Source organism: Phyllostomus discolor, chromosome 1 (genome assembly GCF_004126475.2).
Source record: "Phyllostomus discolor isolate MPI-MPIP mPhyDis1 chromosome 1, mPhyDis1.pri.v3, whole genome shotgun sequence".
Taxonomy (NCBI): domain Eukaryota; kingdom Metazoa; phylum Chordata; class Mammalia; order Chiroptera; family Phyllostomidae; genus Phyllostomus; species Phyllostomus discolor.
In genome coordinates, this window is record NC_040903.2 from 217,033,975 (window position 1) to 217,060,899 (window position 26,925).

At 69.0% G+C, this 26,925-nt stretch overlaps 2 protein-coding genes across 2 annotated transcripts in view; one reads left to right on the top strand and one right to left on the bottom strand.

Annotated features, from left to right (window-relative positions):
* The first annotated feature begins 2,222 nt into the window (after positions 1-2,222).
* Positions 2,223-12,838, top strand: AMN (amnion associated transmembrane protein). Its single transcript, XM_028506306.2, is given in 13 exon segments — positions 2,223-2,305; positions 2,972-3,090; positions 3,182-3,226; positions 10,291-10,378; positions 10,670-10,887; positions 11,060-11,197; positions 11,309-11,417; positions 11,526-11,608; positions 11,819-11,996; positions 12,081-12,270; positions 12,522-12,562; positions 12,565-12,602; positions 12,672-12,838. Coding segments are annotated over 13 exon segments (1,380 nt in total). The 5' UTR covers positions 2,223-2,253; the 3' UTR covers positions 12,753-12,838.
* Positions 12,839-15,275: 2,437 nt separating this feature from the next.
* The window catches only part of CDC42BPB (CDC42 binding protein kinase beta), a 64,389-nt gene continuing 52,739 nt past the window's right edge, over positions 15,276-26,925 (bottom strand). Inside the window, 15 exon segments of the mRNA XM_036014125.1 lie at positions 15,276-15,505; positions 17,113-17,183; positions 17,292-17,397; positions 18,013-18,130; positions 18,212-18,328; positions 18,471-18,556; positions 18,642-18,739; positions 20,984-21,580; positions 22,313-22,384; positions 22,549-22,765; positions 23,401-23,482; positions 24,681-24,820; positions 25,086-25,133; positions 25,135-25,223; positions 26,191-26,296. Of these exon segments, the coding sequence (XP_035870018.1) occupies positions 15,377-15,505; positions 17,113-17,183; positions 17,292-17,397; positions 18,013-18,130; positions 18,212-18,328; positions 18,471-18,556; positions 18,642-18,739; positions 20,984-21,580; positions 22,313-22,384; positions 22,549-22,765; positions 23,401-23,482; positions 24,681-24,820; positions 25,086-25,133; positions 25,135-25,223; positions 26,191-26,296 (2,076 nt within the window). The 3' untranslated portion in view covers positions 15,276-15,376.

Here is a 26,925-nt window from a genome sequence, read left to right on the forward strand (position 1 = left end):
GGGCGTCCGGGGCACTGAGGACGCAGCGGCCAGTGTGGTCCAGCCACGCGTCACCTCCCATCTTTGCTCCTCGGGCGGCCCGGGCCGGGGCTAGTGCCTGCCTCCCGCCTGGCGCGGGCTCCTCTGTGGGTCGTCTCTGACAGCTGCTCGAGGCGAGGAGTGGCTGCCACACCCCGCAGCCGGCCAGCCCAGCCCCACCAGAGGGCCAGCCTGTGCCCTCTGCCTACAGCTGGGACCGCAGCCTTTGCGTTGCTGCCTCTGTGCCGCCTCTTCCGGGAAGCCCTTCTTGGCTGCCCTCTCCAGATAGCACAGTCCCTCAGGGCTCGGCGTGCCCAGGTGGGGCAGGAGTGGCCAGAGCTCCGCTCCCCCAGGCCCGCCCGTCCCAGCCACTGGAGCTTCCCTGGGGCTCTGCCCTCCGCACGACCCTCTTCCTGTGTCAGGAGCAGGGAGCCCCGGCCAACTGGGGCAGCTGCAGCGCTCTGGGCTGGGGGTGCAGTGACAGAGCAGGGGCTCCGGGCAGAGCCGCCCTCCACGGAGCCACCTCCTTCCCAGCAGGAAGCAAGCCGAGGGGCGAAGCCCATGTGCCCCCCAAACAGCCCCTGCGCTCCCAGCTGAGGTCTCGGAGGGTGGGTCTGTCTGCAGGGCCGACAGGCAGGCAAGGCCCAGCTTCAGGGCCGGGCAGACCCTCCTCCTCCCCCGTCCCCCTGAGCGGGGCTGGCACCTCGGGGCCGCTGAGAGCGGGGTCCCCATCCCACGAGGACACGGTGGGGCCGGGGGGCTGGTGTGCTCACACCCTCCTCCCAGGCAGGCCACTGCCCGCCCCCAGGGCGCAGAGGCCAGAGTGGCCCCAGCAGCAGGCTCTGTCCTGTCCTCGGTGAGCGGGCGGGGGGGGGGGGGGGGGGGGGGGCGGGGCTAGGCACCCGTCGGGAGGGGCGTGGGAGTCCCCAAGGCTGACTGGCTCCCTCACCCACAGTCCTCCGCCTTGCTGCCCACCCTTGCACGTGCCCTCAGCTCCATCTGGTCACCCGGAGCCCGTGGCCCACCCACGGCCCCACCCCCCTTCCGTCCACCAGAGGCAGTGAAGGCATCCTCTACCGTCCCCCACCAGCCACGGGTCACCTGCTTCTCTCTCTGTTGGTTCACAGCCCACCCCTGAGTACTCACCTTGCCCCCCACAAACACACGGTCCATCACCCACTTCACCCCATGAAATCTGCGTGCCCACCCGCTCTGCACCCTGTCACCCATGGACCCGCCTCTGCCCGCTCACCACGTCCATCCCTCTGGGCCGCATTCGGAGACAGACCCACCTCCCCTGTTAGGGCTGGTCAGCCCCCCGGACCCACCCTCCAGCACCCTGCTGCCCGTCTGTCCACCTGCCCCCCCCCCACCACGCGCCTGCCCAGTGTCCAGCCGCCACCTCCGCTCTTGTCCGCCCACAGTACGTCCGAGTCCGGCTCACTGTCCGTCCACCCGCCCACTCACCCGCGTGAGTGTGCCCAAACACACCCGCCGTGCCTTTCAGCCGGCCGCCACCCGCTTGGCCGGCCAGCTCCGCTTCATCCGACGGCCGCCTCCCTCCTCTGCCCACCCGCCCACCACCTGTCTGCTCGTCTGCACCCCCCTTCCGCAGCCCGCTGCCGCCCCCAGCCGCGTCCGGGGTCTGGCCACGGTCCCTGCATCCTCCACGCTGCCCCCCCACCCCCCGTCCAGCACCCACACACTCACGAACCCTCCTCTGCACACCGTCGCTCCGTGACTGGCCCGCCACTTGCTGCCGGCCTTCCCCTGCATCCGGCACAGGCAGCTTCCACCGCTCCGCAAACCCCGGGGTCCGCCGCTGCCCCAGCCCCAGCCCCAGCCCCAGCACTGCCCACCTGCCCCCATCACCTCCCCCTCCGAGGCCCACCTGCAGGAGGCCGGAGGCCCCGAGTGGAGAGTGGACTCGGAGCCCCAACAGGTGGGCATCCCGGACGGAGAAGGAACCAGAGGTCGTTTATTCTCCCCCCAACACACGCACTTCGTCGGGGCAGGTGGGCCCTGACGAACCCTCTCCGGACACCCCAGGCCCGTGAGTTTGGGGGGACCGGAGGCGGCGAGGCCCCACAGGCGCGGCGGAGGAGCCTGCAGCCTCTCCCCGGGCGGGTCTGGAGGTGAATGTGTAACTGTCCCCGGGCCCCCACCCTGCCCCGCCTGGTCACGTGGGCTCCGTGGGGCAAAGTCCTGGGAGGCGGCGGCCGCGGCGGAGTGGAGATGGGCGCGCTGGGGGCGCCGGGCCGGCTGCTGCTCTGCCTGCAGCTCTGCGGTAAGCGGGGCGCGCCGGCCGGCCAGCGCGCGGCGGGGCGCAGGCCCGAGGCCGAGGTCCCTCTAGATCCGGAGGTATGGGCCTCCTCACGGGTGGGCGGCTCGGGCCGCACCAGCGCAGCCCCAGCGGGCGGCGGGGGAGGCGAGGGGCCCGGGCCAGGCGCGTCGCGGGGCCGCGCTCATCCCGGCGCAAAGCTGCGGCGCGCCCAGGAGTCTGCGGAGCTGCGGAGCTGTCTCAGGGTCCCTGCCCACGAGGCTCCTCGACCCGCCCCAACCGCACCCAAGCCCCGAGCTGTAAGAGCCGCAGCCGCGTCCCTGCCCTGGCGCGCCCGTGGCAAGCCCTCCGGCCGGGCCCTGCCTCCCCAGCCCCTCCCACCGCCCCTGCGTCCCTGGTGGTCACGGTCCAGGCCCGCCGGGCTCGCTGCGCCGGCCCCGGGTGCGCTGGGGACGGGCGATCCCGGGGGATGCGCGTCTGCGCGGGCTCCGCAGGCCCGGTGGGAGGTCTCCAGGGCGCGCGCGGGGCGGGGCGGGGCTGTGGGACCAGCGCCTGCCGCCCTCCACGCCGGGGGGGGCGGGGGCGGGGGCGGGGTCGTCCTCCAGGAGACTGACGCTGGGCAGGAGCCGGGCGCCCACGGGCACGGGGAGCGCTCAGGGTCCCCCTCCCCAGAGCTGAGCCGGGCCGGCTACAAAATCTGGGTCCCCGACACCGACTTCGACACGGCGGACAACTGGAGCCAGAACCGGACCCCGTGCGCGGGCGCCGCCGTCGAGTTCCCCGCGGACAAGGTGCCGGGGAGGGGGGTGGGCTCGTACCCTGAGCCCCGCGCGGTCCGGGGGCGCCCAGTGGGGTCCGCGCTGACGCCGCGTCTCCCGGCAGATGGTGTCCGTCCTGGTGGGAGCGGCGCACAGCGTCTCGGACATGGTGAGCGGCGCCCGCGGCCGCCAGGCGGGGGCGCTGGCGGTGCGCGCGGCCCCTGCGGGCGCAGACTTGGTCCTCTGGGGGGGTTTCTGAGGGATCCCGGGACCGCGTGGGCGGGGGACACCCAGCCTCCTCAGAAGGGGGGGGCACCTCCTGCCCACACTGCCCCCGGCCCCTGGCTTCGGTCCCCCGCAGTCCTGTGTCCCCTCCTAGCGGTGTCCAACCAGCCTCTGGCATCTCCGGGCCACATGGGAGGAAGAAGAGTTGTCTTGGGCCGCACACTAAATACACAAACACTGAAGGAAACTGATGAGCAAAAAAAAGGGTGCTAAGTAAATTCACCAATTTGGGGCGGGCCGTGTTCATGGCCGCCCTGGCCCCAGGCGGCCCGGGGGCCTGGGGTCGGTGGAGAAAGGCCTCCCTCCCCAGGCCGTTCCCTGTCCTGGTGCCTGAGACCCGCCGGCTCCCAGGGACCCTTGGCTCACGCTGCTGCCCAGAGCCTGGCGTCCGGAGATGCCGGGGAATCAGGGGGGGAGCAGAGGTCACCCGGGCTCAGTGGGACGGGTGGACTGCGCGGTGGTGAAGGCCAAGACGGGGCCCGGCCCGTGGGGCGGGCGGCCTGCTGGAGGCAGGTGAGCCAGGTGCCCCGGATCCCACCCCGACCCCCTCCCCCAGCCCCTCCCCCACCCTCACCCCACACGGCTGCAGCTAGGAACGGTTTTCACGTTTGTAAATGGTTGCCTTGGCGGGTGGGGTCGAAGCGAAGAGGCCGGGAGCTCAGCCTCCAGTGTGTGCAACAAGCCGGTCAGCCCACAGCCCCCGCCGGCTCCCTGCTCCTTCCGAGCCCACGGCCGTGCTGCCCGGCAAAGGCGGGGGCTCCCAGGGGGCCGTGTGGCCGCAGAGCGGGACATACTCGGTCTCCGGCCCAATGCCGAAAGGGTGGCTGACCCCTAATTTGAAGCATCGTTTCGGTGGCAGCCTGGGCAGCATGTGGGGTGGGGGACCCGCATGCAGGGGGTCAGGGGGGTGGGGCTCCGGGGCTTGGGCCCCTCCCAGGCGACCGTGTTACTTTGGTCTTCAGGAGAGCTCGGGGACCCGACTGTCATCCGTCCATCTGTCCATCCGTCCGCTGCCAGGCCCTTCTTTGCGTCCCCAGACGCCCAGGCAGGAGCCCCTTCTCTCTTTGGGGGGCTCTGGGCACGGCCCCCGGGGCGTCCCCCTCACCCGCAGCCTCTCCTCCGCACAGCCATGCCCCCAGAGGACCTGGGTGGGGTCAGTCCGGGGAGCAACGGGGTGGGGGCCCCAGAGTCCCCGTCGGCGGGGGGCAGACAGGCCAGCGCCATGCAAGCCCGTCCCCCAGCCCGGCGGCACAGGCCCCCTCTCCCAGCCCACCGCCCCCCCCCCCCCCCCCCCGCCACACACAGCAGGGTCCCACAGGCTGACGCCGCCCTCGTCACGGGCCGGGGACAGCAGGGTTTTCGCTTGTCCTGAAGTCTGGGGTGTCTGCCCCTGGGGTTTTCTTCCTGCTGAACCTACCCCCCTCCCCGTTTCTACCCTTCGCCCCGTTTTCTTGTTTGGGGGGGCCCTGTTTCTCCAGCCGTCCCCGCTGACACTGGAAGACATCGTCTTGGGCCGCACATTAACACACAAACACAAACGAAAACTGATGAGCAGAAAAAAAGGTTTTAAGTAAACGTACGGTTTTGTGACGGGCGGTGTTCTTCCTCCCGGGGACCTCCCCCGCCCCCCGCCCCCTCACGGAGCGGAAGCCCTGTCGTAATCACAGGCAAACCCATCGTCTTCCAACCGGGTCTGGGTTGCCTCTGAGCCCCTCGCCTGCCCCAGTCACAAACCAAGGGACCACGCGTCCCGTCTCTTCGGCCGAGGTCTGGCCGCCAGGGGCACACGTTCCAGGGAGGCTAGCCAGGGGGCCGGCTCTTCCTTCCCGCCCCTGGAGCACGCCCGGTGTCCACGTCCGGTGTCGCACGTCCTCCTTCCCACCCACCGCCAGCCTCGCCCTCGGCCCGTGACACGGCCTGGCCGCTCACCCAGTGCGCGCAGGTGCCAGGGCTCCCTCTGGGTCCCCCACGAGCCCTCCCGTTGTCCGCACGTGGCGTCTCCGTAGGGGTCTCAGGACCCACCTCTCCGAACATCTCAGCTCCCCTGCCAGGAGGGCTCTGCGAGAGTGTTAGCCACCCCCCCGCCCCCCGAGTTGAGGTCTTTCACCGGGGTGGCTACTTCAGAAACACGTTATGGTTTGGGGTCTGCTGGGAATGGAGCTCACTTTTTTTTTGAGATTTTATTTATTTTTAGAGAGAGGGGAAGGGAGGGAGAAAGAGAGGGAGAGAAACATCAGTGTGTGGTTGCCTCTCACGTGGCCCCCAACGGGGAGCTGGCCTGCAACCCGGCCTGTGCCCTGACTGGGAATCGAACCTGCGACACTGGTTCGCAGCCCACACACTCAATCCACTGAGCTACGGCAGCCAGGGGTGGAGCTCACTTTTTAAACATCATGTTCCCCAGCAGTTACCTCTGAGGACAACGGCGGCCACCCCTCCCCTCCAGCCCTAACCCCTGGAGCTCCCTCTCTCTCCCGACCGCACTGCCCTCGTTAAACAAACGTGACGAGCGAGGGCGTCCTTCTGTCCCAGGCAAAGACAAGCGCGCCGACCTTCTCCGCCGAGTGCCGAGGCGGCCGCAGGGCTCTGCCGCGTGAACCTCATTCGGTTCTACTCTACTCTCAGATTAGAAATCGGAAATAGGGTGTTGGGCTTTTTCGGGGTTCCCCCCGTGGACGGAGAAGTGAGGTTCTCCCTCCTTTGGCCGGGCCCCTGCAGCGTGCTGAGGTGGAGCCATCCTTGCGAGCTGCCCTCCTGGCGCCGGCGTGCGGGTGCCGGTCAGAGCCGGCCGCCCGCCGCGGCTCCCAGCCCGGGACTCCCTCTGTCACAGCACACCGACTTTCCCGGCACGGGACTCCCCGCTGCCATCTGCTGGGACACGCCCAGACACGCATGCCACCGCAAGTCCCAGGCCTGCCCGCCCGCTTTCCTGCCACGTGAACCCTTTGGACATCATGTTTTGTTTTAATCTTTTTGTATCTTTTTTTATCCCTTTTGTATCCTGAGGATATGTTTACTGATTTCAGAGAGAGGGGGAGGGAGAGAGAGAAACGTTATCTGTTGCCTCTGGTACGTGTCCCAACCAGGGGTTGAGCCGGCAGCCTAGGTCTGGGCCCTGACCGGGAATCGAACCCGCAGCCTTTTGGTGTACGGGATGACTCCCCAAGCAACCGAGCCACCCGGCCAGGGCTGAACACCCTGTATTTTTAAAAACACACAGTTGCATCGGGTCAGCTAATAGTTTATTTAGGATTTTTTTTAAGATTTTTATTTATTTATTTTTAGGGAGGGAAGGGAGAGAGAGAGAGAGAGAGAGAGAGAGAGAGAGAGAGAGAGAGAGAGAAACATCAATGTGCGGTTCCTAAGGGTTATGGCCTGCAACCCAGGAATGTACCCTGGCTGGGAATTGAACCTGGGACACTTTGGTTCCCAGCCTGCGCTCAGTCCACTGAGCTATGCCAGCCAGGGCTTATTTAGGATTTTTGCATAATCTCTCCTTAACAAAATGAGCCTGTGATTTTCTTACCTTGGAAGGTCCTTCACCTGGTTCTGAAATCAAGATCACCTTTGCCTCGTAAAACGGACTGGGCAATTTCCACTTCTTTTGTTTTTTTTTCTGTTTTCCAAGACAATTTCTGTCTTTACCCGTAAAAACATTTGGACTAAGGATTTTTAAAACTTTTTTATTTATTTTTAGAGAGGGAAGGGAGGGAGAAAGAGACAGAGACAGAGAGAGAAACATCAATGTGTGGTTGCTGGGGGCCGTAGCCTGCAACCCAGGCATGTGCCCTGACTGGGAATCGAACCTGCGACACTTTGGTTCACAGGCTGGTGCTCAGTCCACTGGGTTACACCAGCCAGGGCTTGGGCTAAGGATTTTGAAATTAGGAGATCTTTGACTAACATTTTAGTTTCTTTAATGTTTGCTAGCCTACTTGAATCTTCTATCGCTTCTTATGTCGATTTTGATGTTTTAAATTTTTCTGGAAATCGATACATTTCACCCAGGCTTTCGAGTGTGGCGGTCCTTTTGAATTCCCAAACGTTTCCCTGTTTGTTTCTCCCTGGGACGAGCCAGTCCTGTAGCGACGCCCGTCCTTTTGGTCCTCCCCTCCCCCGTCCCACGTCAGTCCTGGTTTCTGGGAATTTTTTTTAAGATTTTATTTATTTATTTTTAGAGAGGGAAGGGAGGGAGAAGAGAGAGAGAGAAACATCAATGTGCGGTTGCTGGGGGCCGTGGCCTGCAACCCAGGCATGTGCCCTGACTGGGAATCGAACCTGCGACACTTTGGTTCTCAGCCCGCGCTCAATCCACTGAGCTACACCAGCCGGGGCTGGTTCCTGGGAATTTTAAAAAGACAACGATCCGCCTCAGCAGAGCGCCTCGTCGCTTTACTTCTCACATCGCCTCACAGCGCGGGGCCTCCTTTCCTTTGGCCTCCACCAGGCCCGTCTGCAGGGCGCAGGGCGCAGGGCAGGGTGCAGGGCGGGTCCTTGAGGGGCGGCCAGGTGTCGTCTCCCGGGCTTGAGGGATTTCCTCTTCTCCTCTCCTCTCCCCTCCCCTCCCCTCCCCTCCCCTCCCCTCCCCTCCCCTCCCCTCCCTTCCTTCTCTTTTCTTTCTTTTCCTTTTATTCTTTTCTTTCCTTCCTTCCCTCCTCCCTCCTTTTCTCTTTTCTACTCTTTCAGAGAATGGACACCTTGATTTCGTGAGCCGAGGCAGGGGGAGGCCTGTTTCTTCTCTGTTCCGGCCGAGCACCCTCTGCGGGACCCAGCACCTTGCCCGCCCCGTCTGCCTGCAGGGGCCCGGTCTCGGAGGAGGCCGGGTGGGCAGGAGACTCGCCCTGCAGGGGCTGCAGCCCCTGGGAGACGGCTGAGCCTGGCATTCTCCTTCCTGTCTTCATCTCGTCTCTTCTGAATTTTCCTCGATCCCTTTTGGTTGAAAACCTCTTCCTCCTCAGGGGCCAGCTCGGCCCCTCCCTGCACCCCAGGGCCGTGCCCAGCGGGACTCGCCCCCCGCCCTGACGGTGCTCTCGGCGTGAGCGAGCACGGCGCAGCTCTCTGCCGGCCCCAGTTGGTGGACGTGCCTCGGGCAACACCCGCAGTCCTCGCTTTGCGTGCACCGCGCTCCGAGCCCAGGAAAGTACCCAGGACCAGCCTCGAGGCCCGGGGCCGCTCGGTGCCGACCGCCGGTGGACTGGGGGCCGTCGTGGTGTTGGCCCCAGGGCGACCCAGCTCAGAGTGTCGCTCCTTGTTGGGGGGGCTTCCCTGGGCCCCAGTCTGGTGGCCCGTGTGCCGGTTGTCCGAGAGGCGCCACGGCTCCCGGCTGGCTGGGAGGAGCTTGAGGGCGTTTTTGTCATGCTCTTGCGTGTGAAGGGACGTTTGTCTGGATGTAAGATTCCAGGTGGAGCCCTGGTCGGGTGGCTCAGTTGGTTGGAGCGCCATCCCGTAAGCCAGAAGTCGGTGGGTTTGAGCCCTGGGTGGGGCGAGGACAAGGGGCGACCCACCGTTGTTTTGCCCCCACCTCCACGCTTCTCTCCCTCTCTCCCTTCCGTTCTCTCCAAAATCAACAAACACATCCTCGGGGGAGGATTAAAAAGTATAGATAGAATTCTACATGGAAAGTTCTTTTCCTTTAATATATAAAGCATTCTACTGTCTTTCCGAGTCCATTACTGTTGCTGAGAAACCTGGTTTCGACCCGCTCTCTCTCCTGGGTGGTCTGCTCTTTCTCGCTGAAGCCCTTAGCATGTCCTCTGTGTCTTCAATACTCCGAAGGGGAAGGCCACCTGTCTAGGCGTGGCTGTCCTTACTTCCTGTCAGGCACACACTGAGGCCTTTCAGTCTGAAGTTTCCTGGTTTTCTTCAACATCTGGAAAATTCACCTGCATTGTTTCTTCAAGTATGTTCTCCCCGCACCCCTCGTATCTGAATGTTGACCTGACCCCCCCCACCGCTCCTGGGTTTTCCCTCCCGGTCCTCTCCCACTGTCTTCGGGGGCAGCACCCCCCCCCCCACCCCCCCCCCCCCGGCACCGCCAACAGCAGCCCCCTAACCGGCTGGTCTCCAGCCGGGTCAGTATCCATGCTCATCTCACTGACTGTGTTCTGCCTTGCAAGTATCACATTCTCCGTAGTTTAGTTACAGGGACCCCCCTCCCGTTCTTTACAAAAGGACGGAGTTGCGGCTTCACACTGCCAGCACCGCCCCTGTTCCCGAGGCATTCCACCTCTGCCTGTCCCCAAGGCTCGTCCTGGTGCCTGCGGGGGCGGGGGGTGGGGGCTGGCAGGCTGTCACAGTGCCCTCCGGTGGGGAGGCAGTTGGCCTGTGACCTCACATCCCCCCGGGGGGGTCGGCTTCCTAGTGCTTGCGGACAGCTGAAGGGCAGGCCCTGCCCAGTGAGTTGGGACACGAGGCTGCACCCCTGGTGAGGCTGAGCCCCCTGACCCTTGCACCGGACACTCCCATGGCTCGCCCTCACTTCCAGCCCCAGGAGGGCCAGCGGGGGAGGGGTGGGATCTTGAGGCTTGCAAGTGGGGGAAGGGGAGGGGAGGGGGGCCGGTCAGCATTTCCTCTCTGGTTTTCCCGCTGCCTGCCGTATTTCCTTTGACACCTGCGGCCTGGACTGCACAGCCTGTGACCCTCCCCGGCCACCCCTGGGACCCAGTTCCCTCGCGCACACGGCTCAGGGCTGCCACAGTCTTCCCAGCGGCTTGGTGCAGCCTCACGGCCCACAGGGGAGGCAGTGGCCCTGGCAAGTGTCACCTGCCCCAAACTCTCCAGCCCCCAGGTCTCAGCGCAGCTCCTGCTCCTTGACCCGCGGCCCTGCCCACCCCTTTGGCCGCCGTCCAGGTTCTCCTCCCAGGTCACAGGGGCAAGATGGGCGCAGGCCAGACTCTCCGGGCGCGCTGGACCACCACGTGGCGCTGCCTCAGTCTGCGCTTCTTGCAGCTCCTGCCGCTGGATGGGGAGTTCGTCCTGGCCCCGGGAGCAGGACTCGGCGCCGCAGGCCCCGGCTCGGACTCGGCCTGCGAGGCGGGTGAGGGGGCAGGACAGGGGGCGGGGCCTGGAGGGAAGAGCTTGGTCCGCATTGGAGTGTGACGGGAGGAGGGGCCTGGAGGGGCGTGTCCTGGAGGCAGGGCCTGGGCAAACGGCGTGTTCAGGGGGCGGGGCCTGCACGAAGGGCGTTCTGCCGATGGGTCTTGAGTGGCAGCCTGTCCGGGTTGACGGGCGTGTCTAGGGGCGGGGCCTGCGGGGGGCTGTCGGTGAGGGGCCGGGCTGGGGGACTGTTCCTAGGGGGCTCAGGGACGCGCGCCCACCTGCCCGCCAGGCGCCCCTGCGCTCTTCCTCGACCCCGACCGCTTCTCGTGGCACGACCCACGCTCCTGGCGCTCCAGGGACTCGACGCGCGGCCTCTTCTCGGTGGACGCCGAACGCGTGCCCTGCCACCACGACGACGTCGTCTTCCCGCCCGACCGCTCTTTCCGGGTGGGCCTCGGCCCCGGCGCCCGCACTCTGCGCGTGCGCAGCGTCTGGGCTCTGGGCCAGGTGAGCGGGGCGCTCGGGGGAGGGGCAGAGGCTCGGGGCCCCGGGGCTCCGGCCCCTGGCAGGGCCCCTCCCTGGGTCGCCTCCCTCTCCGGTCTTCTGGACGTGCGGGCTGCGGGCGCTCTGATGTTGTCGCCTCCCCCGGCTGGCGCTGCTGGTGACCCGGCCAACGCAGAAGTTCACACGCGATGAGGACCTGGCCGCTTTCCTGACGTCCCGCGCCGGCCGCCTGCGCTTCCACGGGCCCGGCGCGCTGAGCCTGGAGCCCGAGGCGTGTGCAGACCCGTCGGGCTGCGTCTGCGGCAACACCGAGGTGAGCGCGGCCCGTGGCAGAGCGGCGGGGGCTCCGCGCCGGGACGGCGCTGGGCCGGGCCGCAGGTCTGCCCCTCGCCCTCTCCGCGCCAACCCCGCTTCCTGCCTCCAGGTGCAGCCGTGGATCTGCAGGGCCCTGCTCCAGCCCCTGGGCGGCCACTGTCCCCCGGCCGCCTGCCAGGACGCCCTCCGGCCTGAGGGGCAGTGCTGCGACCTCTGCGGTGAGCGTCCCTGCCCGGCCTCTGGCTGCTGGGACGGCTTGGCCACCCTGGTGCAGTCCACCCATGGGTCCTGGGCTCGCTGCGCTGACCCCTGCCCTCCTGTCGCAGGAGCCATCGTGTCGCTGACCCACGGCCCCGCCTTTGACCTGGAGCAGTACCGAGCGCGGCTGCTGCACGACTTCCTGACCTTGGTAATGGGGTCGCGCCCCTGCCCCGCCGCCCCCCCCCCCCGCTCCGCGCCCGCGTTCTGGCGCTCCCCCTGTCAGGGACGCTGAGGCCCCCTCCGCCTCCTCGTGGACGCGTCCACTCTCCGCCCACCTGTCCACCGCGTGTCCCTACCCGCAAGGTCCCTGCAGGTCCCAGGGGCGGAGTCCCCGGGCGAACCCTGTCCCCATCCCCAGCCCCAGTACCAGGAGCTGCAGGCCGCTGTGTCCAAGGTGCCGCGTCCGCCCCAACCCCACGAGGCCACAGGCGCGGGGGCCGACACGGAGATCCAGGTGGTGCTGGTGGAGACCGGGCCCCCCTCGGGCAGCGCGGGGCAGCTGGCGCGGGCCCTCCTGGCGGACGTCGCCGAACACGGTAACCGCGGGTGTCCCTCCTGGTCCCCGGCCCGGTCCCGCCGCGCCTCGCGCGTGGAAGACTGAGCCCCGCCCTGCGTTGCAGGAGAGTCCCTCGGGGTCTTGGCGGCGACCGTCCGGGAGTCGGGTGCGCCTGTCGGCGGCGGTTCGGCGCCGGGTCTGCAGCAGCCAGGGTCGCGCGCGGGGCTGGCGGGCGGTTTGACAGCCGCGCTGCTCCTGTTGCTGCTGGCGCTGGCGGCGGGGGCGCTGTTGCTGCACCGCACGGGGCGGCTCAGGTAGGCGGTGCCCCGACTCGGGTGGGCGGGGCCAGGGCAGGAGGCGGGGCCTCGTGCGTGCGCCGTGAAAGCGGGCGGCGGGGCCTCGGGTACGCAGGGCAGGTGGCGGGGTTCAGGTAGGCGAGGCGGGGCCTCAGGTGTGCGGGGTCAGGGCAGGAGGCGGGACCCCACGTGCACAGCGTAAAAGGAGGAGGCGGGGCCTCGGGTACGCGGAGCGGGAAGCGGGGGCTCACGGGAGTTCCCACCCCCAGGTGGAGGCGGCGCGACCCGGCGGCCGGGCCGCCCCTGGGCTTCCCAACCCGGTGTTCGGCGCGGCAGGCTCCGTGGAGCAGGTGAGTGGCTGCGGCGCTGGGGTGCGGGCCTCCGCGCGCCCGACGCCCCCTGACTCTGCGTGCCCGCAGCCCCCAGCCCCGCAGGCGGATGCCGGGAGCACCAGCCAGATCTACTTCATTAACCCGCTCTTCTCCGAGGAGGAGGCCTGAGCGTGCGGGTCCCAACCTGCGGGATCCCGTCCCGGCCGGCCAAGCACAGGGCGGCCTTGCCCAATAAAGGCGTTTCCTGCCCCTGCCGTCCTCGGACACAGTGACTGCTGCGCCGCCACCCCCGTGCCCCTGCCCCGTGGGAGTCGGGGCGAGAGGGGTGGTCCTCAGAGCCCGTCCCTGCAGGCTGGCCGGCCCACTGGCCGGCCCCGCCAGGGGCAGCCCGGAGCAGCCCCGTGGGTGGCCAGGGGCTTCCCGTCAACGACGTTGTTTCCGCTCCTGGGCAGGTTGTGCCCTTGGTGCTGGAGGGGCCCATGGCAGAAGCCAGCGCCCGCGAAGCCGCGGCGCAGGAACAGGACCAGGGTGGACGTGGGCACACATCAGCCTAGGCCACCCCAAGGGCGGGCCCCGGGGCGCCTCCTGCAGGGACGGGGGGGGGGGGGGGGGGCGGACCCCTTCCTCTGATGGGGCCAGGCAGCTCAGAGGCCACTCGCCAGCGCCTGGGTCTGGAGACACGCGCTCCCACCCGCTGCTGGCTTCAGACCCTGGATCAGATCCTTCCTGTGGGGCTGGGCTGCCTTCCAGGCCTGGACGCCGCCCTGCCTTGTGCTGCAGCAGCTGACAGCTTTATTTTTTTTAACGGCACTCGGTGCCTGTGCTCCAAGTGGCACAGGCGGCCACCTGGGGGCCGAGATCTAACCCGTCTGACCGGAAGCCGGGCTGCCCACTGCCCCTCCCAGCTGCTCCACAGCACCGGTCCCTGCTTATTCCTCCGTTTCCCCAGCTGCTGTGATTTCGCTGGTTTCTGAAAGGCCCCGCCTGTGCCTGGCGCACGCAGCCCCTGCAGCTCCCACACCGGGGGCGGGGGGGGGGCGCAGTCCACTTCCCGGTGGCCAGGGCAGCCGGGACTTGTCTGGACAGTGGGGGCAGAAAGGACGGGAACCCCTCTGGGTGGAACTCTGCAGCCAGCGTGTCCTGTGCCTTCCCCACGGTGACCGCAGAGACCCCCAGTGAGACGGACCTGGGTCTTCAGTGACCCACTGGTGGGCGGCCAGCAACGGTATGGGATCACGCGGGAGCTCCAGGCTGCGGCCCACCCTCTAGCAGGCCTGTCACTGCCCGTGTCTCACCAAACACACACAGAGGGGCTGCTCCCTGCCTGACGGATGGGGAAAGCGCCCATCAGGGCCAGAGCCCCAGTGTGGCTGTCCACCCAGCCAGCGTCCCTTGAGCACCCCCCAGGGACTCGGGCCAGCCCCTGGAGCGGCTGCAGGCCGGCATGCATGCGGGCGGACAGGGTGCCCTGCTGTTCTGGATGGCAAGCTGCCCCCACACAGCTGCCCCCACACAGCTCCATGCTGCCTCGACAGGAGGGGTCCTGCTCTGAGGCTAGCCAGCCCCATGGGCACAAGTGCCTTTTGTGGGGCCCCTGAGGAGGCGCCCTAAAGGGCACTCATTGCCTTCGGGGGCGCGTCCAGGCACAGGTGACAGGCCGTTCCTTTCAGACAAGCCACTGGGAGCTTTACAACTGCCATCTGATGCTTTATTGACAAGTAAATTGCTCAGAAATGTTCTCACGATTCAATAATTACAAAGACTCAGACTTACATTAAAAAAGTAAAAACCAGACCCCCCAGCAGGTGCCAGCCCCCGCAGAAGGCCCGGGGCGGGGTGGGGGGCGGTGCCCGTTGCTCCGTGCCGACTCCCGGCGAGTGCACGTCTCTGAAGCGTCTAAGGGTGCTGGCCGTGGGGCAGCGGAGGGCGGCCCGCCCTGGGCCGAGGACGGCCGTGTGCTGGCCAGGTGCCCGTGAGCCTCTGGGGGCCGGGCTGCGGGCCCGACCGCTCCCAGGAGACACGGGGGGCGAGTGTGCACCCAGGCGCTGCGAGGGGGGCGGTGTGCGGGTGTCGGTGAGTCCACACGACCCGGGTGGGCCCTGATCGGGGGCTCCATGCAGGGGGCCTGGCGGCGGGGCGTCCCGGCTGCACCGGGACACCCCACTTCCACGGGGAAGGTGGAGCTGGGGAATGAGTGGGAGACAGCACAGCCGACTTCACAGTAGTAGATGCTGGTGACGCTCCGTGGTCGTGGCCGGGGAGGGACGCTCACGGGGGCCAGGGCAGGGCGGGTGCCGCTCGCAAGGGACCCGTGTCCACGCCCAACGGAGTGAGTCCACCAACCTCCACTGGCCTGTCTGCAGAACCCTAGCCACCCTGGACGGGACGTCCCCCGCACCTCCCCCCCACCCCAGGCTGCGCAGAGTCTCAGGAGAGGGGCGAGCAGCCCACCAGGCCAGCAGAGCCGTCTGCGTGCTGGGCAGAGCCGCGCTGCAGCTGCTGGCTGGGGTCTCTGAGCAGGTGGCCGAGGCGGGCACCCTTGCAGCCGGTCCGGGCAGAGGCTGCGGGGGTCCTTCGAGTGCAAAGGGGACGGTGCCGCCTCCCGGCCGTGTGGACGAAGGGTCTGGTCTGCTGCCCAGGACAGTGTGGCGTGAGACCGGCGCGTCACGACAAGGGCTTTCCTTGTCTCCACATCTACACGCCGACTCTGCATCTCCTTGGCCGACACCGGAGGGTCAGCGCGGTCTCGGCGCTGGTGATGCGGCCGCACCGGCTCCCCGCCCGTGCTGGAGTCAGGCGTCGCAGGCCGGCGGCTCCAGGCCCTCGAGGGGCTGGCTCCTGTGGGGGGAGTTGGGGCTCGGGGGGCCGCTGGGGTTGGAGCTGTTGGAAGGGGTCGAGTGCTTGGTGGAGTCCGAGTCGGGCTGTGGGCAGAGAGGGGGTGGCGTGAGCCCCGCGCCCGGTGGGGGCCTGCACAGTGGGGGCGGGTGTTTGGGGGCACGGAGCTGGCCACTGCTTCCTCCTCGGACAGGGGCCTGAACGCACGTTCCTCTGAGCGCCCCCAAGCGCACGGGAATGACGCTCGACACCAGCAGCCACGGGGGGAGACACAGGTGAAGCCGCAGCGAGACAGGGCGCCCCCCCTCCTGCGGGGACGGCCCTGAAACAGGCGGGCCGCGGGCCTCGGGGAAGTCTGGCGGCTCCTCACGACTCAGAGTCGTCCTGTGGCCCAGAGCTTTGGGGTGCACGCCCACAGGGAGTGACGACGGGCTCACACACATGCTCACACGCACACGCACACTCCTAGCAGCACCCTGCAGCAGCCCAGGGTGGAAGCAGCCCAGGTCAGGGTGGCCCCAGACCGCCGGAGACACCCCGGACGCCGAGCCCAGGAGGAGCCCCACAGCACCGACGGGCGACCCGGAGGGACCCTGAGAAATGGCGCTTGGTGACGGAACCCAGACACGCCGGGCCCCGCGCCACACGACTCCAGCCCCGCGGGGGGCCCTGCACGGGCAGCTCCCCGGAGAGGAAAGGCCGGGGACGGGAGGGCTGTGCACTAGTCAGAGCCGGCGGCTGCACAACACAGAACGCGCCCAGCAGCCACCCAGCCTCACCCCAGGACCCCAGGTCCCCGGGGGGCACCCCCGCCTAGGATGCGCTGCCCGAACCTCGAAACCAACCCAAACCCAGCAGCTGCCGGACGGAGGACGAGCCCGGTCCCGGCGAGGGCCCAGCGGGCGGGGCCTGCACTGGGGGAGGGGAGGGGGAGGGGAGGGGGACGCCGTGGGGACGCCTCGGGGTCACGCACACTGCTCCGCTCCGCACTGGACAGCGCGGGGCCGCCCCGACTCGGGGGGTGGGGGGTGGGGGGGCTCAACACCAGCGCCCCACTGCCAGTTCCAGGAAGTGTGTGCGAGTGTGCGTGTGTGCACACACCTGCCCGTCGGTCCCCGGGGAGACCGGTGGCCGGGGGGAGGCGGGGGAAGCGCAGTTCGCCCGACTCCGAGTGAGACGAGCCTGACGGAGGGACGTCTGCGAGGAACGAGCCCCTGCAGAGTGAACTCACGGCCTCGCGCGGACAGCGGCCGGGCCGGCTGATGACCCGGGGGGACAGGAGGGACGCGAGGCCGCGGGCAGCCGAGCCTTGCCTGCACTCTGGGCTGAGCGCTCCGGGGACACCCCCGGGGTGTGGGGGTGGACGGGGCGTCCAGGGGACAGGGGCGGCGTGAGGCACGCCACCTCACTCTCGGGGGCGCATGGGTCAGCAATGCTAACTGGGGTCGCTCGCTCGTTCTTGTGACAGCCCGGTCACGGGCGCCAACCTCCGGACAAGCTGGTGGCGATGGGGCCCGGGGCCCGTCGTCGAGCTGCACTGCCTTCCTCGGGAGGCACCCCACCCCTCCCTGGGCCCCACCCCACCCTGGGGCCCCACGCGGTCGCTCCCGTGTAGGCAAAGAATCTTCCCAAGAAAGTGGCCACTGGGGTGCTCCTCCCCGTGGGCCGCGGGCCCTCACTGGGCAGGCCTTACCTCTTTGTCAAAGTCCTGGTCGGGGTCGGACATGCTTCTCAGGGGCCCCGCCGTGCTGGGCTCAGACCCACCTACGGCACAAGGACGCCCGCGTCTCAGGGGAAGGAGTCCCAGCGGAAGGGCAGGCCCAGAGCCCCCGCCCCCCGGCCCTGGCCCCCCCCCCCCCCGCCCCCCGGTACCTGACGACGGCCACGAGACGTAGGGCTTGTTCCTGGGCACAGGCTGCCGGGCCAGGCCGGGGGCAGCGGGGCTGGGCCTCTCCTCCTGGGCCGGGGGCACCGCGCTCTGGGCGGAGGAGACAGCGTGAGACCTCGGGCCAGCCACCTGCTCTGCAACGCCCACCCTCCCTGCCCCCGAGGCCGGGCCAGGAAGGCTCGCCCAGTGACATCCGCTACGTCTTGAGCCAAGAACTGGCAACCATAATTTTAGACCAAGTTGAATCCTACAGAGAACCCGTTTTTTAGAGTAAAAAAAAAAAGTTACCTGCTCACATTAAGATGTTATTTAGAAAGGTTTTTTTTAAAAGGTTCTATGTATTTATTTTTAGAGAGAGGGCAAAGGAGGAAGAAAGACAGACCACTGTGTGGTTGCCTCTTGTGCAGCCCCAACTGGGCACCTGGCCCGCAACCCAGGCCTGTGCCCTGACTGGGAATCGAACCGGCGACCCTTAAGTTCGAAGACCGGAGCTCAGTCCACTGAGCCACACCAGCCGGGGCTGGAAATTGTTTCTGACACTGGTTTTGTCATGAAACATGAGCAGTCAGTCACCGAACAGCGTCAGGGCCCCCTGGCAGGCGCTCCCACAGAAGCGGCAGGCTGGGGGAAGGCCCCCGCATGCACCAGACAGAGCCCCGCCCTGCTGAGGGGGTGAGGGGGCGGGGCGGCGCCCCAGGAGCTCACCAGCGGCAGGTCCATGAGCACCTGCATGCCGTCGCCCGGGCCCATGTGGGCCACGTGGTTGAAGTTGGTCGGGTTGGAGATCATCCTGGACCTCAGTTCCGGGTCCCTGAGCATCTCCCTGGGAAAAGAAGGCGTGTGGGGGCTACGGGCACGGAGCCACACGGAGCACCCCCCGCAGGGCTGCGGCGCGGGCGCTTACCGCCGCTGCTGCAGCCGCTCCTCCTCGGGCACCTTGAAGACGAACCGCCTCTTGCTCCTGGTGCGCAGCATCTGCTTCCTGCTGTTGTCGGAGGTGTCGGGCACGGTCAGCGCCGCGCCTGAGGAGCGAGCAAGGAGGCCCTGGGTCACGTGGGGGTCACCCAGGGGCCTCGAGGGCTGTGGGGGGGTGGGGGCAGGGGGCGGTCCCCGGGAGGCCTCCCCCCCCCCCCCCCCACTGCCACCTCCGGAGAACGGCGCACCCTGAGAACTTGCTCTTGAAGTAGATCAGGCGGGGGGGCTCGCAGCTCAGGAGGTTGAGGGTCCCCTCCAGGTTCAGCGGTCTGATCTGTGGAGACCAGAGAGGGGCGGTCGCTGCGCGGCCCGCACGCGGCACGCGGCACGGGAGGGGGCGCCCGCGGGCCGGGCCTCACCCTGCGCAGGCCGAGGGTCTGCACCCACTCCATGGTGTGCACGTCGAAGACGTCCACCCCGTAGTCGCTGTACACCGTGACGTGCGAGGGGCTGCAACCTGGCGCGGGCAGGGCAGAGCAGGGTGAGGCGGCGGCACGGCCGGGCCTCCCGAGGGCACAGGAGCCGCACCGGCCCGGGCGCGGGCGGAGGTGGGGCCGCCGCAGACGCACGCCCACGCCCACGCCCACGCCCAGCACAGCCGAGCGTTAGCGCCTTCCCGCCGCTGCCCGAGAGCGGCGCCGCAGACACCGCAGCGGGGACGCCGGCGGTTCTCGGCCTCCGCGCTCGGCTGCGTCCCGGCTGCAGCCCTTGGGCCTCGGGCTCAACGCCTGAGACCAGGGCGGGGCTAGGTGTCCTGTTTTGTGGAGCGAATTCCTTCTGCGAGAGATGCCAGAAAGGCGGGCTGCTGGGTGAGTATTTAAACACAAAAACCACTGCTCAGCACTCGGGCGGCAGCCCTGCTGGCCCACCCACGGAGGGCGGCCGGGACATCACCTGCTCTGACTCGGGACGGGCGGGACTGGGCCTGGAGCAGCTCCCCCCGCTCACTCTCAGTGACAGCGCCTGTCCTCGGGGACCGGAAAGCCGCCCAGCGCACCAACGACGGAGCCCAAGGACCGCGGGCCCATCTGGCCTTTGGAGCCCGAGGGGGCGCCCCCAGGTTTACACAGCAGCCAAGACGGCTGCAGAGGAAGCAGCGTGGGGGGGGGGGGGTCTGTGCCCCTCACGCGGGAGGCACGCTGGCCGTGGTCACACTCAGCCTCGCCCGCCGCCCCCAGCTCCACGCTGCAGGAGCAGAGCCGTGTAGCCCCCGCCCCCCTGCCCCTCCGCTCGCCCTGGTCCCAAGGAGGTCTTCCCCAGGCCCCAGGCTACGGACCGCAGACAAAGCCCCCGCAGGGCTGTTCCGTTCCACAGACCGGTGCGACGGCCCCTTCTCGGGTGGGGGGAAGGACAGGGAACCAGGAGGCAGGCAGGACGCTTGAGCTGCCCCCCGGCCTCTCAGAGGGGGCAGCACAGATGGACACGGGGCTGTCCTCTGGAGACGCCCTCCTGGTGGGGGGGCTCCCAGGCAGTGCCACGCCGCCTCCGCCCCCCACCGCGTGCAAGGAGCCGCAAGGACGCCTTTGGGCCGCGAAGTGCTAGACCGAGACGTGCAGGCCACAGGCAGACGCAGACGGGGAGGCGGGCGTCAGTGGGGAGAGCCTGGGCCGTGGGGTCGGGGGGTCGGGGGGCCTGCAGTCCACCTCACTGCCGGGTGCTCACGCAGTCCCCGCGCCTCTGGGGCCCCGGTGTCCTCCGGGGTCGTGACGGGGAGGCCGAGCACGCACAGGCGCCCCGCTCACGCCGGGGACGGCAGGGTCAGCGCACTGGCCCTGAGACCAACGGAGCGTGGCCTCGTGCACGCAGAGGGGACGTAAGGTCGGTCACGAGGCGGAGGCCGGGCTGGGGCACGGGCGGCCACACTCTCTCTCTAGCAGAGGCAGGCCCGTGGGCGGGGCCAGGGGATCTGAGGCTGCTCCTGCACCACTGTGCTCGGGGACGGTGGGGACGGCAGGGAAGCAGTAGAAGGCACAGCAGCGGTCACTGGCCTGCTGCCCACACGGCCCAAGCCCCGGCCACGGGCTGGCGGATTGCCCTTGAGCCCCAGTAGCCAACGGTGGGCAACGCACCTCACCAGCCTGGGTTCCTGGTCCCAGCACCCCGGGGTCTCGGCCAGCCTGGCAAAGACAGCGACGCAGGCAACAAAAGGGCTGTGCTTGTAGGCGATCAAGGAAAGACGGGACCCCCACCTCCCACCCACCACCCCACTGCTGCTGCCCCTGGTTCTGCCTGGCCGCTGGGCGCTGCCGTGCGGGGTCCTGGAGAAGCCAGAAGGCAGGCGGGGGGCCGCGGGGGCCCGGTTCCGGGACTCCCGCCAGCACCGCCACACACACAGGCAGCCACTGGCACTACTCGGGCGGACACGCTCTTTCCCGGAACGGCTCCTGCCCCTCAGGGCGGCATCTGCCCCGGGGGGACGCCAGCCCAGACACGGGCGTGCACCCTGCTGTCCCCTGCACGCCTGCAGCTTGTTGTGACCACGTGTGTTTGCAGACGGCCGTGGCAGGCAGGCGGGCGGGCGGAGAGGGTGGCCGGAGACCCGCGTCAGGACCACTTCCCGTGGCAGCGCCGCAGGGCCCACCCTCCCGGCGCCTCCCCTGCCCCCCGGCTTGGTGGGCGGAGGCCGGCGGGAGCAGGACCGGCGCGGGCCACGGGCGAGGAGCGCAGCGGCGGGGGGAGGCAACAGAAAACATATACATACTACAGGCAACGGGCACCGCAGGCCACATGAGCTCCTGCGCGCGCGACCTCCGGCCTTGCGGGTCCACGTACAGTCCCATGTGGCTGAAGCAGAGCAGGAACTCCTCGCTCGTGAGCTCCACAGCACAAAGGGCGTCAAAGGGCTGCTGTGAGAGGAACGCAAGCGAGGGGTCGCTGGGATTTACCAGGGTCAGAGCCTGCCCATCTCCCTGGGTGCTCAGCAGGGCGAACCCCGAGGGGTAGCCCACACAGAGCCTGTCCTTGAGCGCGGCCATCCACTGCACGGTGCCGGGGGCCACGAGCTCCGCCACCTTCCGGTGGAAAGGCCTCGTCCTCTGCACCTCGTAGCACAGCACCAGCCGCTTCACCGCCGCGAACAGGCAGGTGGCGGTGCCCTTCCTCAGCGTGGCCGTCACCACGAGCTGGCAGCCCTTGGTTTCCGGGAGCTTGACGTCGACGCTGCTGTCGGCGCCGTCGAAGGCCGCCCACGGGCAGAGGTGGACGTGGTGGTTCCGGCCGCAGAGCAGCACGGCGACTTTCTCCCTGGGGGCGAGCTCGATCTGGTACACCTTCTTGTAGTCCGCCACCCGGACGATCACTGCGGGGGGGCGGGGGGGGGGCGTGAGGCTGAGCACGGGGGCGGGGGGGGCCCCCACAGCGCCCCCACCCTGCGCTCGGACGCCTGCTCACGAGGCCACCCCGCCCCTTCCCTGCGTGGCCAGCCCGGCCTGCCACCTCACCCTGGACCTCGCAGCCCCCCAGGACAGACCTCCTGTCCGCTCGTCCCTGAGGCCGGCAGCCCCTGCGCTGCGGCCGGGGAGCAGAGCCCTTTCTCCGAGCTCACGGGGGCCCCAGACAAACTCGGAGAGCGCCCACCCCGCCCTGGGCCCCCACAGCCCCCCAGTGCTCCCGGCACCCGCACTGGGGTGGGGGTCTGGACTGGGCACTGCACCCTCTTCCACTGGTGTGCCGAGTGCAGGGACGCGGGCGGTCAGGAAGGGGTGCCAGCCCTGTCCGAGCAGAGCCGGGCAGGGCCCCGTCCTCGTCCGAGGCCCTTAGCCCTTCGAGAATCCCAACCCCCTCCTGTCCCCAGGCCCAGGGGCTCCCAGGGGAGACGTGGGTGCTCCTGCCCTCTCTGAGGAGAGTGGAGGCCACACGGCAGCCCACCCGGCACCGTGCCCGGGGGCAGGCCAAGGACACTGCGGTTGCCCAACACCGGCCTGGCCTGCGGCCCCTCCCCCACTGCCGTGAAGCTCTGGTGGGGCGACAGCCCCCCCGCCAGTGACGTCGTCATCCCCCCTCCCCCGGGCGAGTTCCCCGGTGGCGGGGCCCACTCACCAGTCCCGGGTCACCTCGATGACGTACAGCCCCTCCTCCAGGCCGACCGCGATCCTGTCACTGTCTGCGGGGAGCACACAGCCCGTCAGGTGGTCTGCACGGACGGTCCACCCTGCGGAGCCCGGGAGGGCCCTCTGCTCCAGCAGTGGTGTGGCAGGGCCCCCGCACCCACTTCTGGGTCCCCCGCGGCCCTCCGCAGGGCAGCCCGGAGGCGCGGCACACACGTACCCAGGATGGCGGCCGTGAGCACGGCCTTGATGAGGGGCAGCGAGCTGTCGTAGGCCTCCTGCGGCACGTGCACCACCTGGTTCCGCAGGCGGTTCTTGTGCAGGATGGACCGCAGGCCCTCCAGGATGCCCACCCACTTCCTCTTCTCGTTCTCGTTCTCCGTCAGGACGAGCAGCGAGCTGGTCTTCGAAGGGGCTCCCAGGAGGGAGGCCGTCACCTTCATGGTGGAAACCAGATGGGGAGAGGAGCCGTGAGACGGCCGGCCGGACTCCCGCAGCCCTGGCTGAGTCTTGGTCACCTCCGCTCGCGCCCCCGCTGTGGGCAGCACCCGTGTCGCAGCTGCCGCCCCGAAGGACCTCACTTTGACTCGGGGAGTCGCAGAGCACGGCCCAGACTCGGGAGGCTCCCCGACGGGGGCCCGCTCCCGGGAGCGCCCCCAGCACGGGCCCTGACGCAGTCTCCTCGCACCACAACCTCTAAGGCAACTGTGGGTGGGGAGCTGCTCTGCCCCGGCCAGCCCGGCAGGCCTGCGGGGGGGGTGTGTGTGTGTGGGGGGGGAGCAGCTAGGCATCCCTGCTGTGCTCCAGGCCCCGCCCAGCTGGTCACGGAGGGCCAGCCTCAGGCCCACTGTGGCTGGAGAGACAGGGGTGCAAAGCGGGAGGCACGGCTGGGGCTGGGGGGTGGGGGGTCAGGGCCCCAGGAAGCGAAGCACCGCATGCAGGGTAGAGTGGTCGCCCCCGTGCACCGGGCTCTCTCGTGGTAGCACCGCGGCACCCTCGGGAGAACTGCTGCACCTCAGCCACGGTTTTTTATGGCCAACGAGCGTCCCCAACGAGCAGGAAGGAACCGTACCCTGAATATACACGGAACGTCTCGGCGCGAGGCGTGTATGACGTCAGAAGCCAGGACCGAGCTCACCGAGAGCGCCTCGTCCCTGCGGAGAGACCGGGCGCTCAGGACGCTGGGGACACGCACGGGCCCGCCCCCCCTCCCAGGAAGGGTGCGTTCATGGCCGTGTCCCTGTCCCCACAACTCTGCCCGGGGCCAGACCTGCCGCCACGGGCAGAGCCCAGCGACCGCTCGCAGCCCCCTGGGCACGTCGGGGCCCGGGGACGCTGGGGCCCCCCCGGGTCAGAGTCACACAGCCCCCACCCCTGCAGTCACCCCCCGTGGCTGCGCCCAGGCTGTCCCTGTGACTGAAGGGCCCACACCCGCTGACACCCATGGGAGCCCCATGTCCCCCCCGCTGCGAGCCTGGGGCTTGAGCCCAGCCAACTGCCCCCGAGTCTGCAGTGGCCTCGGCTCGGCCAGGCCAGGGCACCCCGACACACCGCGAGGGCAAGCAGGACCCCCCGAGGGCTCAGTGAGAACACAGGCCCCGCCGTCTGCCCGCCCCGTGCACTGGGGACACGGAGCAGGAGGGGCCGCTGCGCAGGGACTCGGACACGTGGCCGTCCTGCCAGGGCCAGCCACGGGGCCCGCGTTCCCCAGAGCAGAGCTGGGGGCGGAAGGTCACGGCCGGGCCCTGCCCCGGGCAGGCACCAGCATGTCCACGACGTCCGCACGTGCCCTCCTGTGTGGCACCGGGGCCGGGGGCCGGGGGCCGGGGGCCGGGGAGGGCGCCGACCCGGCAGCGTCTCTGTCCACCAGGCCCGAGCCCGGCACACCGTCTGCTAACATGCGCCGGCTTCACCACCGCCCCCCGCCCGCGTCACGTCTGTCTCACAGACGGGGAGCCGAGGCCAGAGCCGCGCAGGACGGGGGTGCCCGGGGCCGCCTGCCAGTGTGCGCGGCCGGGGGTCATGACAGGCCAGAGGTGCTGTCCCGTAGCCCAGGGCCCGAGGCCGTGGACACAGCCCGGGGCGCCTGTCAGGCACCGGAACACGCAACACGTCTCCGGGTGCTTCCACTTGTTCCCGGGGCACGTGGTTCCTCGTCTCACCCGCCCGTCTGGCCGACTGTGCAGTGCAAACCCTCGAGAGCAGGAGGTTTCTGGCCCGCACCCAAGTCCCCACCGTGGGCCAGCGCGGGGACAGACGGGGTGTGGGGTGGGACTGAGGTTGAAGGTCGCCAAGCCAGACTCTCCTCTCACTGCGATGCCGGCGAGCGGGCGCTCAGAGACAGGCACGCACCTGAGGTCCAGGACCTGGCTGGCGACCACGCCCGGCTGGGTGGACTTGCCCTCGGGCAGGTCGTACAGGAAGAGCTTGCAGTCGCAGACCACGGCGTACGCCCGCTGCCAGCCCTTCTTCACCCCGGTGGGCTTCGGGACCTGCGGTCAGCGAGGGGCCGCGTCACCGGGCCGGCGAGGGCAGCCCACCGCCGCCACACAGCGGGGCCTCCCCACTGACCAGCCCCGCGCCTGGCCCCCGCTGGCCGCCAGAGCCCAGTCTAGGCCGGGAAGGCCGGGCACCGCTGGGGAGGACACTCCAGGCCCGGCAGGGGGCGCGGGGACAAGGCGGGCCCCTCGGCAGACAGGCGGCCTGGGCGCGCTGCAGCCGGTGGGAGCCGGGGCCTCGGGGCGGGCGGGGCCCTACCTTCACGTAGCCCTTGTAGGCGGTCCCGATGCCGCGCTGCACGTCCACAGCCGAGGGGCCGCTTGGACTGCTCCGGAGGGACGGGGCACACCTGGGGGGCGCCGTCCCGGCAGGACACGTGGCAGGCGAACGAGCACACTGCAACGCACGCTGCAGTCAGCCCCTGTGCCCGGGGCAGCCCCAGGCCCCACGCCGCAGCTCCGAGACACCCCCCCACAGTTCGGGGCCTGTGCGGGCGGCCTCTCAGCGTGCCCACAGGGCGCGGCACAGCCGCGGGGGGACGCGCTGGGGAGGACTGTCACACAGCTGGTCTCCCCTTCCCTCCCAGCGTGAACTTTCCAACCCGTCTGACAGGGCGATGGTTTCCGTGATCCGGGGCGGGGTGGGAGTGGGGGGGTCGCCTTCAGCACCAACCAACAGGCTGGCTGAGTTCGACTGAGTGATGGAGAAGCCCCACCCACCGACCGGCTGAGGGGGCTGAGGGTTGGCTCTGGCCCCGTGGTCCTGGGCACCGTGGCCTGGCTGCCTGCACTGCACGGGCCACGCCACCACTCGTGAGGGCGGCCACGGGGGCTGGGGCAAGGGCACCGTGTGGGTGTGTAGGCGGACGGTGGCTGCAGTGGTGCCACCGCACGGGGTGCGCTCCCCCGGAGGGGGGAGCAGTGGCATTTGGTTCTCTGCTCAGGCTGATCTCCTAGGGCGGCTGCACCGTGGCGTCCAGCCCGCGGGCCACCCGTGGGCCCAGGATGGCTATGAATGTGGCCCAACATGAAACCGTGAATTTACTTAAAACCTTTTCTGTGCTCATCAGTTTCTGCTAGTGTTTGTGTATTTAACGTGCAGCCCGGAGACGCCAGGAGGTTGGACACCCCGGCACAGAGCACGCCGTGACCCACCGTCGCCCAGGACCAGAGCGTCTTCCCGCACGGCTCGGGCGCTCGGCTCCCAGCCCCCCCCCCCCCCCCCGCCCCGAGCACCGTCGGGGCTGACGGAGGAGGTGCCGCCCTGCACCAGCTCACCACCGGGCCTCACTGCAGCCTGTCTGCCTGCCTCAGGGCCGCCCCCCCCCCCCAGCAGGCGCCCGGCACCGCCCGCGGACACTCACCCTCGCAGGCATATCCCTGGCGCACGAGGCCCACCATCAGCGACGTGCAGTGGCTGCACTGCGTGGGGCTGGAGAAGGACCTGATGCTGAACTGGTGCGCTTTGGGCTGCGGGGGGGGGGGGGGACACCGGACGGTGAGCGCGCCTTCGGCGAAGGGAGGCCTGTTCACAAGCACCTCGGGCACCACCGAGCCAGGCGGGGGGACGTGCAGTTTCACCCTGAGGTGCGCGTGGTCCCAGGCCGTGTGGACCAGCCTACGTGCTCACCACCCACCCGAGGAGCCGGAGCTGAAACCATGTCACCACGCGCCTGCTCCAGAGAGGGGTCTGGCACGAACGTGAATGGGGTCGGCGGGTGGGTCGGCGGGCGAGCGCGGGGCTGCCACAGTGCTCCGGAGCACGCCCCTTGCCCCCGAGGGCCACGTCTGGGGCTGCGCCCCCCTCAGGGCAGCCCTCCCACTCGAGACCAACAGGCCCACAGGAAACCAGCAGGCTCTAGGAGCTGAGGGCAAAGGGCAACAGACCGGGAGACGAGACCCGCTGGGCACGGGGCAGAGCGCAGACCCTGCGAGGGGAGGAGGGTCTGGGGGTGAAGACAGGGGCCCGGGGGTCGGATGTGGACACTTCTTGGGGGAGCCGTCCCGCAGCCCCGGTGTGAGGGCACGGAGCGCGGCCCCGACACCCCCCGACTGCGCCCGAGTGGGAGGGCTGAGCTGCTGCGTCTACGGGGAGGACG